The following is an 8,816-nucleotide window of genomic DNA, read 5'->3' on the forward strand; positions in this document are numbered from 1 at the left end:
GAGGTTCAAATATGGGCCAGGCATTGTGCTTTGAGACCAGCCAGATTCTGAGGAGCTAGGCGATGGCTGTGGACAGAACTTCCAGAAGATTCTAGGGGGTCAGAATAACTCATCTCCATCACGCCGGCCTCTCGGCATGCCTTCCAGGAGGCGCTGTGCCGAGTGCAGACTCCAAGGCCTGCACAGAGGCGGTGAAGCTACTGGGGAGAGGGTGACAGGGCTGGGATGGAGCCTCGTCAGGAGACCACACGGATGGGAAACCTGTCATCGCATGTTTTACCAAAAAGGCAACGTCTTTATTCAGATCAGACCATACAAGGGCTGAGGCAGCTTATAGGAAACACAGACACTTTCCGGGTGAAATATAAATAAAAGGTACAAAAGTGGGCGGGGAAACATAAATTACAGAGCGGGTGGAGCACAGAGGGGAGGGGAGCACAGCCCATCAGCCTCCGGAGGGCGGCCCCCAGGCTGCTGAGGTTGGGCTGCCTCTGACTTAGACGAAATTGAATTAAGATAAAAATAAAGTCCTGCTCTTGGGATCAAGAAATAAATAATCCCGGGACAGCAGAGTGGAGGCCGAGCTTGCTTATCAGAACGTGCCCCGAGGGCTGAGCTGCACATGGGTCGACCGTGTGGCTGGGCTGTGCATGCGGGTGGGACAGTGTCATAGCGCACAGCATCCAGCACTGTGAGGCATGGCCCCTCACCCAGCACTGGTTGTGCATTTGTCTCCGCAAGCAGTGTGCTGACATCTGCTGCCCGTGCCAACTGGTTGGAACCAAGAGATGAATGAGCGGAGCCCTCTGGCTCAGCGGTCAGAGTCGAGGAGGAGTGCAGGGTGCAGTGTGAGGCTCGTGCGATCCCATGTGGATAGACATCGGCGCTTGGTTCCAATGACTAGTCTTTAGCAGGACATTGGCCGGAGGAGCAGCGGGGACGGGACTTCTCTGTGGGTGTCTAAGTCCTCAGCAGGGTTGCTGCCATGGCAGCTCCAGTGGGAGAACTGACGGCTGCTGGGCCCGTCTGGGGCAGGTGGGGTATGGCAGGGGCGTCAGTAGCCTGGCACAGGGCGCCGGAGTCTGGACGGAGCCTGGACAGAACCTGGCATCGTGGCCGTTCACGGGGCATCCTGGTGAAAAGCTTCTCTGTGCAGTCTTTGGCTCTCCCCGCACCCTGGCACACGACGGGCTGCAAAGAGGGCCACCTTCATGCTCGGAGGCGTCTCCATCCGAGGGGACCTGTGCTGAGGAAGGAACACAAAACAGATCAGCCTGGGACCCGAGTGCATCCTTCCGGGCCTGTGTGTGTGAAGCCGGCCTGTGCGCAGCGTCAGCTCTCCCCGGCCCCTCTGCAGCTGCCCTCCAACAGCACCGTTTCACGTTGAGACTCAGTTCCCACCTGTGTCATGGGGATTTGTGCTGGGCTCTCAAGAGCTGTGAGCATCCAATAAGGTGATAAAAATGGAGAAAGTGGCCCAATAAATGTTGAGGTGCTCATCAAATCTTAGCTCCCTCTACCACAGATTCCTTTCAGGCAAAGCTGATCTCTCTCTCTGGGTTCTGAATCCTGCCCCCATCTCTACCTTGGATGTGGCCAGACGCCCCCTGTTTTTCTTTGTAACTTTAATGCCCTCTTTTCCTCTCCATTGGCTCCTCTCCTCCATCTAGCATCCTGCCCAGTCTTCTGTATCTCTTCCTTTGGAAAATGCATGCTTCGAACTGCTGTGCCACCATGGCCTGGCCCCCACCATTTCATCACCAAATATTTGAAGACTTATCTGCACTCAGTCCTTAGACACCTGAGCAGGTGTTTTCATTTTTGTCCCCACCTTCTACCGGTAAAGTCTCATTGCCAAGTCCAACCACCTTTCCTCAGGACACGCCCTTCCCGACAGCTCGGAGGCGTGGGGTGGTCAGTACCCCCATCTTGGTCTCTCGACCTCCTTCATCCTCTTTGCCACCCTCCCCCTCTTGTCCCTTTATTACTCCTGGGAATTCTCTCTGGGCCCCCCACCTGCCTTCCTTCTTCCCAAAAGCAAACCTGGCTCAGGGTTCTGACCTCGGCTCTTGTGGGAGGCAGCCATGGCTAGTTGAGAGCAGCCAAGGATCTCTGAAAAAGGCTAAGTAGTAAGTATCTACAAGCAAACAGTCTCCTCAACTCTGTTGTTACAGCATAAAGCAGCCACACAGGAGCTGAGGACCCCAACTGTGTCCCAACAAAACCCACCCTACCCACAGGCACAGAAGACACAGAAGGCCAGCTTGCCAACCTGCGTGCGGAAAGAGTGGGCTGAGCTCCATGTGGGCTGACCATGTGGCCGGGCTGTGTGTGCAGGTGGGCCTGTGTCTGATAAGCAAGCTAGGCCTCCACTATGCTGTCTGGGGGTTATTTATTTCTTGATGCACCCGGGTTCACAATCTGCTCCATGACTCACTGGGTCCATTGTGTTGGATGCGATATTTGGCCTCTGTGCTCCTTCGTAGCTTATCTGTAAAGAGGACTATAACTTTCCTCTCAGTGTTGTTGATAAGGTGAGCCGGGATAATGTGCCTCTCCCGGGGAATCTCAGGGTTCCTGCCTTCCACCCCTACTTCCCGCAACACGTTTTCTTCCTGTTTCTCCCTCCTCCTCACCCTCTACCATCTCATCCACATCCATGGCTGCAGCCCCGACGTCCATCCCCAGCCCTGATCTCCCTCCTGAGTTTAAAATCTGCGCATTTTTTTTTTTTGTGTGAACAGAACTACCTAATTGGCATTGAGTTTAAAATCAATGCCAATAAGGTAGTTCTGTTCACAAATACCGCTTCCATTTCCAACTGCGCATATGCCAAGGAAAATGCATTTTAACCAAACTTGCGCCTTCTCCTGACCCCCTTGTCTGCGGGCGGCGATACTGTCTGCAGCCTTGAGGGCACTGTTGCCCACCTGCGGGTCCTGTCTGTCCTCTGCTCACGCTGTCCCTGCGCCCCCTCTCCTTCCCACGCCATCCCTTCAGGCCACTCCCTCACCTGCCATCTGAGCTTCCCAGGGCCTCCCTCTCTGCCTGCCTCTCCTCTCCAGCCTGTTCTGCACTGGACACCAAACTACTCTCCCTCCGCCAAAGCCTAGCCCCGTCCCTCTCCAGCCCCTCACGTTAGCAAAGGCTCCTCCTTGCTTTCCCAGCGTCAGGATCTGCATCTCGTCCTCCAACCCCAGTCACGCTTGCTCACTCTCCCAGGACACTCGAAGTCTTCCCCTTCGTCATAGGGCCAGATGCCACCTCTGCCTGTCACCTCAGGACCCCCAGACCTCCCTCTGCCTGTCACCTCAGGACCCGGCCAGGCCTCTGTAGCCCCAGGCGGCCCCTCCCCACCTGGCAGGAGGCCGTCTTCCTGGCCGGGCTCTCAGAGCCGGTGCAAGACCGTGCTTATCTTGGGGCGCGCACTTTCCACTTTCTGTGTACTTTGGGAGGTGTTGCATACCTGCTTTATCTCTCCCTCTGGGGAGACATTGGGCCCTGCAGCCCAGCACGCAGGCCTTTCACCCGGCTCTCCTCTGGGCAGACTTGGCAGCGGCCCCGGCCCCTCCCTGCGGTGGGGGAAGAGTCTGGGCTGGGAGCAAGCCTCCCTCACAGCCCAGGGCTCGGAGCCCACCACGCCGCTCAGCTTTGGCTGCTGGGATCGTGTGTTTGTGTCGGTTTGTGTTTGGCTTGTGTGTGTGGCAGGGGTGAGGAGCTGTGTGTGTGTGTGTGTAACTAGGGTGGATGTGGTGTGAGGTTTTTATGTGGGGGTGTGTTGGTGTGTATGTGTGGGCAGTGGAGGAGGGATCGTGTGCAGCGTGGGGGGTGTTGATGTGTATGTAGGGGTAGGTGCGACTATGGGTGTGAGGGGAGAGTGGATCTGTGCACAGAGTGGGGGTGTGTGGATGTGTGTGGGCAATGGGAGAGGTAGGTGCGCGTGAGGGTGTGTGTGTGTGTTTGTGGGTGCGTGCATATGTTCCTGAGGTGTATATGGGAAATAGGGGTGTGTCACCTGAGGGTGTGTGTTTGTGGGAGTGTGCATGTGTTCCTGAGGTGTATGTAGGGAATATGGGGGTGTCCCATGAGGGTGTGTGTGGTGTGGAGGAAGAAAGTGCTGACATATGTGTATGGTGTGAGTGTGTGTGTTTGTGGGGAGTGTAACCTTACCCCCTCTTATAATAGGATAAGAGTCTTGCCCTGGCTGGTGTGACTCCGTTGGTTGAAGCATTGGCCCATGCACCCAAAGGTTTTGGGTTTGATCCCCAGACAAGGTGAGTGCAGAAGGTAGCCAATGCGTGTTTCTCTCTCACATCAATGTTTCTCTCCCTCTCCCTGTCTCTCCTTAAAATCTATGAAAGCATGTTCTTGGGTGAGGATTAAAAAATACAATAACTAAAATAAATAACAAAGGACAAGAGTCATCCCCTGGGAATCTACAGGAAGTGCCAGCAGGTGGAACACGACGCACACAAAGCTTTTGGGATGCTCTGACACGATGATTGGCGGCCAGGGGGTCTGCAGCCCTACAAGCTGCAGGCGAGGGCTGTGGGGCCCATGCCCTGCCCTGTCCTCACTTACGTTCTGAGTAAAGGAAACCTCCCCTCCCCCTCCCATGATTCTTCTCCACTGAGGACAGCGGAACTGGCAGAGCCAGTCACAAACTGCCGACAGTCAGGACTGTGGTGGAGATTACGCCCTGGCCAAAGGTCACAGCGTGAGGGGATTGAGAGGTGCTGGTATCAGGAGTATCTTTTAGCTTCAGAACTTAGTTCCTAGAAAGCCTCCTGTGAAAGTTCAGTAGATAAAAGCCAGCATGGGGGTGGGTGCTGCCCTTCCCCCGTGACTCCCCCCCCCATCCCCCCTCTGTAGAGCACACTTTGAAACCTCTTCTCGGACCATCTCCTGCCTAAAGGGAAGTAAAAGGACTTGCCCAGGGCCATCCAGTGGGTGGTGGGCAGCTCCCATAAGTGAGCAGGCTCCTGAATGGCAGGGGGCCCAGCTCACATTAACCTGTAACACTAAGCCAGTCCCAGAGCCGCAAGGGATGGAGGGTCTGAGGGAGGCGAGATCAATGGGCCGCTGGCTTTGAGGGTCCCATGGAACACGGAGTTTGGGGACTGAAAAGGTGAAAGTGATGTTTGCATGATTGTGTTCTGTGGAGAATGCAGTGGATCTCACAATTTTAGAAGGCCCTTTGCACCTAGACAGATCCCAGTGGTCCCGGGCAGCTCTCAGATCTACTGAAAGTCTTAACGCCATCCACTCTCCTAACAATGGACACATGCCTCAGAGAGGTCTCCCTCTGGAAGAACTCCCCAGCCGCTGGTGTCATGACGGAGGTTTACCTAACCAGCATGGTAGGGTGCTGTGGGCAGCATCCCTGTGAGCTGCGTGCTGTTACTAACGTCGTCTCTGACCCAGGGGTCATTATCAGCTCCTTTTCCGTCTCGCTGATTGGAAACCAGGGCACAGAGAGGCGGAGTAACTTGCTCCAGGTCACACAGCTAGTAAGGAATAAAACTGGATGCAAACCACACAGCTGGGTCCTGGCCCATGCTCTTCCCCGCTGGCTACTGAGCGTGTCTTTTTAAGGAGAGAAGGACGTGCTCCCCACATGGCCTTGACCTGGTCATCATCACTGTTATCATCCTGCTCACATCTCCAATAGCTTCTAATTGTCCTTCAGATAAAGACCAAAAGCCTTCAGAGGGCCTGCCCGGCTCTGAGGTCTGGCACCTGCTCACGCAGGCACAGACCTCTGGTGCCCTCACCCTCTGCCCTGCACTCTCACTTCCTCCTCGCCAGGACCTTTGGTCCATCCAGCCAGCACCTCTCCCCAAAAGCCTCCCCCCCCCCCCCACGGGCTTCTGCGACAGTTTCTGTGCAAGTTCCCATGCAGAGGAGCTGCCTTCTTCCCGTCCTCACCCAGCCCTGTTGCTGTATTTGTTAGTGAGAATGCTGATTGCTGTCTGCCTCTCACCCCACGGGAGCTCCCGGAGGAAGAGACCTTGTGTGTCTGACGTTCCACAGCAGCCCGGTGCCTGGGAACAAACTAGACAGAGACCCCTCCTGTTTCCTAATGCTCACCGTGAGGTGACCCCACTCTGCCAGTTTGAGGTGCGCCAGAGTATTCCTAGCTGGGACTCTGGCCGAGTTTATTCACTCCATATCACATGTGCACTAACACCGTTTGGCCTGGGTGGGTGAGAACCACATTGCAAAGAGCCTAGTCCTGCCTTCCCTATTTTCCATTTTTGCAAAAACAGGGCAGGGGCTATCCCCATTTTACAGGTGAGAATACTGAGGCTCAGAGCATCATGCAGCCTGCTCAGCGTCACCCAGGGAGCCAGCGCTGCTCAGAGCGGGACCCAGGCCCGGTGACTTCTCATTTCCTTTCACCTGCCAAGGTGGGACCACCCCACTCTCTGAAACCTGTTCCAACTGCTGCTCCTGCCTCTCAGATCGGAGGGTCAGATGGAACCCCCAGGAAAGACGCGAGGCTTATTTCCTCCTTCCAACCGGCAGCAACCTTTGAGCTCACATCGGGAACGCAGGAGGGAGTGCCCCGCTGTGCCCAAGTGCAGGTCCCTGTCCCCCTGGGGGTGGGGTGGGGGTGGGGAGTGGATAACAATCTCCAACCAACCAGGGCTTCGACTGCAGTCCCCTGGGAAGAGCTGCCCCTCTCTAATTCAGGGTTTGGGGGCCAGGCCAGCTCTACCTGTGGGGCCCCATGTCCCTGTGAGAAATCTAAGCAGTATCTGCCTCGGGTGACATGTGGTCAGCAGAGCCGCTGGCCTGGCTGGAAAGTGGCAGCTCGAACAATGAAATGACCATCCCTGGTCTCTTGGTTTTGGGGTCTTCCGGCCAGCTCAGGGTGCTGACTGCATGGGAGGGTGCCTGAGGAGGCGGGGTGCACTGAGAGTGGGTGTGAGGGAGCTCTGGGCCCTCCTGCATGTCCACCCGGCAGGTGCAGGGGGGAAGCAGGTGAGGAGGGCGGCTCTGGGGGTTCCGCTCTGCCTCCTCCCCCTGCACCCGGCACGGGCACAGGCAGCCTGCGGGGAACTTTCCATGCTCTCCCAGTGCCAAAGGCTTTGCTCCCCAGCAGGGTTTGGGGCCAGACCGGCAGACCAGCAAGATGGGCCCCTTTCTTCCACATTCCGAGCAGAGGGTCAACTTCCTGTTCTGGTGGCAGAACCCTCTGTGGAGTGGAGAGGGCCGTGGGGACCCTCCTCTGGCTTCCTCAAGGACAGGGGTGCTCAAGGGATAAACAGTTTCCAGTGGCCTCCTGGTCAGGGGCCCAGATGGGCAGAACCCTGTCATGGTCGTCCTTCAGCTGCTTGCCCATTCAGCCTCCGAAGACCCAAACCTATCCCAGCTCCTCCAAGCCCCGCCACTCCTCCGGGCAGGTCTCCTGTTGTACTCACCTGCTCCCTGGAGGGGCTGTGGGGGGACGGGGGGGGGCATTTTGGGTGGGAGCTGCAAGTCCCTGCTCCTCCAACTGCCAGCAGTCCCAGAGGAAGCCTGTGTCTCCTCTCCTCCGGCGACAGGTGAACTACAAGTCCAGCTTCTCAAGAGGCAGCCCGATGTTGACGGAGTACCAGATGATCCAGAACAGGAGGCTGAAAAGCAGGATCAGGGACCCCGAGTAGATCAGGAAGTCCCAGTAATCCAGCGCTGCCAAGATGCCCACGAGCAGGAGCACCAGGCCCAGGGCGTCGAGCAGGAGGGCCAGGACGAGGAGGAGCGCACAGCGCCCGGGGCTGCATCTTCCCCAGGGCGCCCCCAGCAGCATGGCCCCTGGAGCCTGGCCGCACAGCCGGGCCTGATTTGCATGGGAGGGTGGCGGTCCTGCCTGCCGCCGCCTGCCTCTCTCCCCGCTGGGTGTGGGCAAATGAGCGAGCCTCCGTCTGGAGCCACAAGGAAGTACACGTGGATCTACCTTTGTGAGCGCGGCAGCCAGTGGGGCAGGATGTTTCTTAACTGTTTCACGGCTCAGCAATGATCCTGACATCACGGTTTATGGACCGGGGCCAAGCACGTTACGGGCACGGGAGGAGTCAGGGTGCCCGCCTGGGGCTGGCTTTGCCATGTCTGGGGACCAGGAGCATGGAGCCCGGGGGCTGGCAGAGGCCTGCCTGGGTCTTCTTACTCTCTAACTCTCGCAGCCCTGCGAGGTTTGGGGACACGGTTTCTCCAACTCGTGTGGTGGGGTGGGGTGCTCACTGCCTTCCCTCTCTGCCCCACTCTTTCAGGTGGGCCCGGAGGGTGTGTGTGAAAGGCGTGGAAGAAAGATAGTTTACTGATATAAAGAGGCTTTGAAATGTGCCCCAAGAGTGGGTCAGTATTAGCCAGAGAAGTGGGATGTGCCTTGTAGATTCTCTGCTCTGCAGACCAAGGACCTGCGCTTCCTCCCATGAGGCTCACGGCAGAGAGCGAAGAGGCCGGGATGACAGAGGGGGCTGAGGCCGAGAGGGGCTGCGGGCTCTTCTGTGCTACACTGGACGTGGCCCAAAGGCAACTCCAGGCAAAAGCAAAAGTCAGACGTGTTTACCTGGCTCTGGGTTTTCCGGAAGGACCAAGTGCACATTTGCTGTCTGTCTCGGGAACCCTGCACACGCCCCCGAGGGGTTAGATATAAAACGGGGTCGCATCACTGTGGCCACTCACTGGGTGTTCAGAGTAAACGTCAAGTGAGGAAGAGGTAGCTACAGCCTTCAGCCACCTCCGCAGACGGCTGCCCCTGCCCCTGCCCCTGCCACCGTCCCGGCTCACTGCCTTGAACTGGGCACCAAACCTTTCTGGGACTCAGTTTC

The 8,816-nt window shown here is 57.2% G+C and overlaps 1 protein-coding gene across 1 annotated transcript; it reads right to left on the bottom strand.

The window, feature by feature from the left end:
• Positions 1-269: 269 nt before the first annotated feature.
• TMEM238L (transmembrane protein 238 like) lies at positions 270-7,946 on the bottom strand. Its single transcript, XM_084863966.1, has 2 exons — positions 7,428-7,946; positions 270-1,246 (listed from the first exon to the last, which is right to left on the bottom strand). The coding sequence occupies exon 1, from the start codon at positions 7,793-7,795 to the stop codon at positions 7,556-7,558; it is 240 nt and encodes a 79-aa protein (XP_084720092.1). The 5' UTR covers positions 7,796-7,946; the 3' UTR covers positions 270-1,246; positions 7,428-7,555.
• Positions 7,947-8,816: the final 870 nt, after the last annotated feature.

The sequence above is a fragment of the Pipistrellus hanaki genome (assembly GCF_964339955.1).
Source record: "Pipistrellus hanaki genome assembly, chromosome: 16".
Taxonomy (NCBI): Eukaryota; Metazoa; Chordata; class Mammalia; order Chiroptera; family Vespertilionidae; genus Pipistrellus; species Pipistrellus hanaki.

Coding starts and splice junctions, on each gene's coding strand:
- TMEM238L (XM_084863966.1), bottom strand. CDS start 7,795: ATGCTGCTGGGGGCGCCCTGGGGAAGATGCAGCCCCGGGCGCTGTGCG.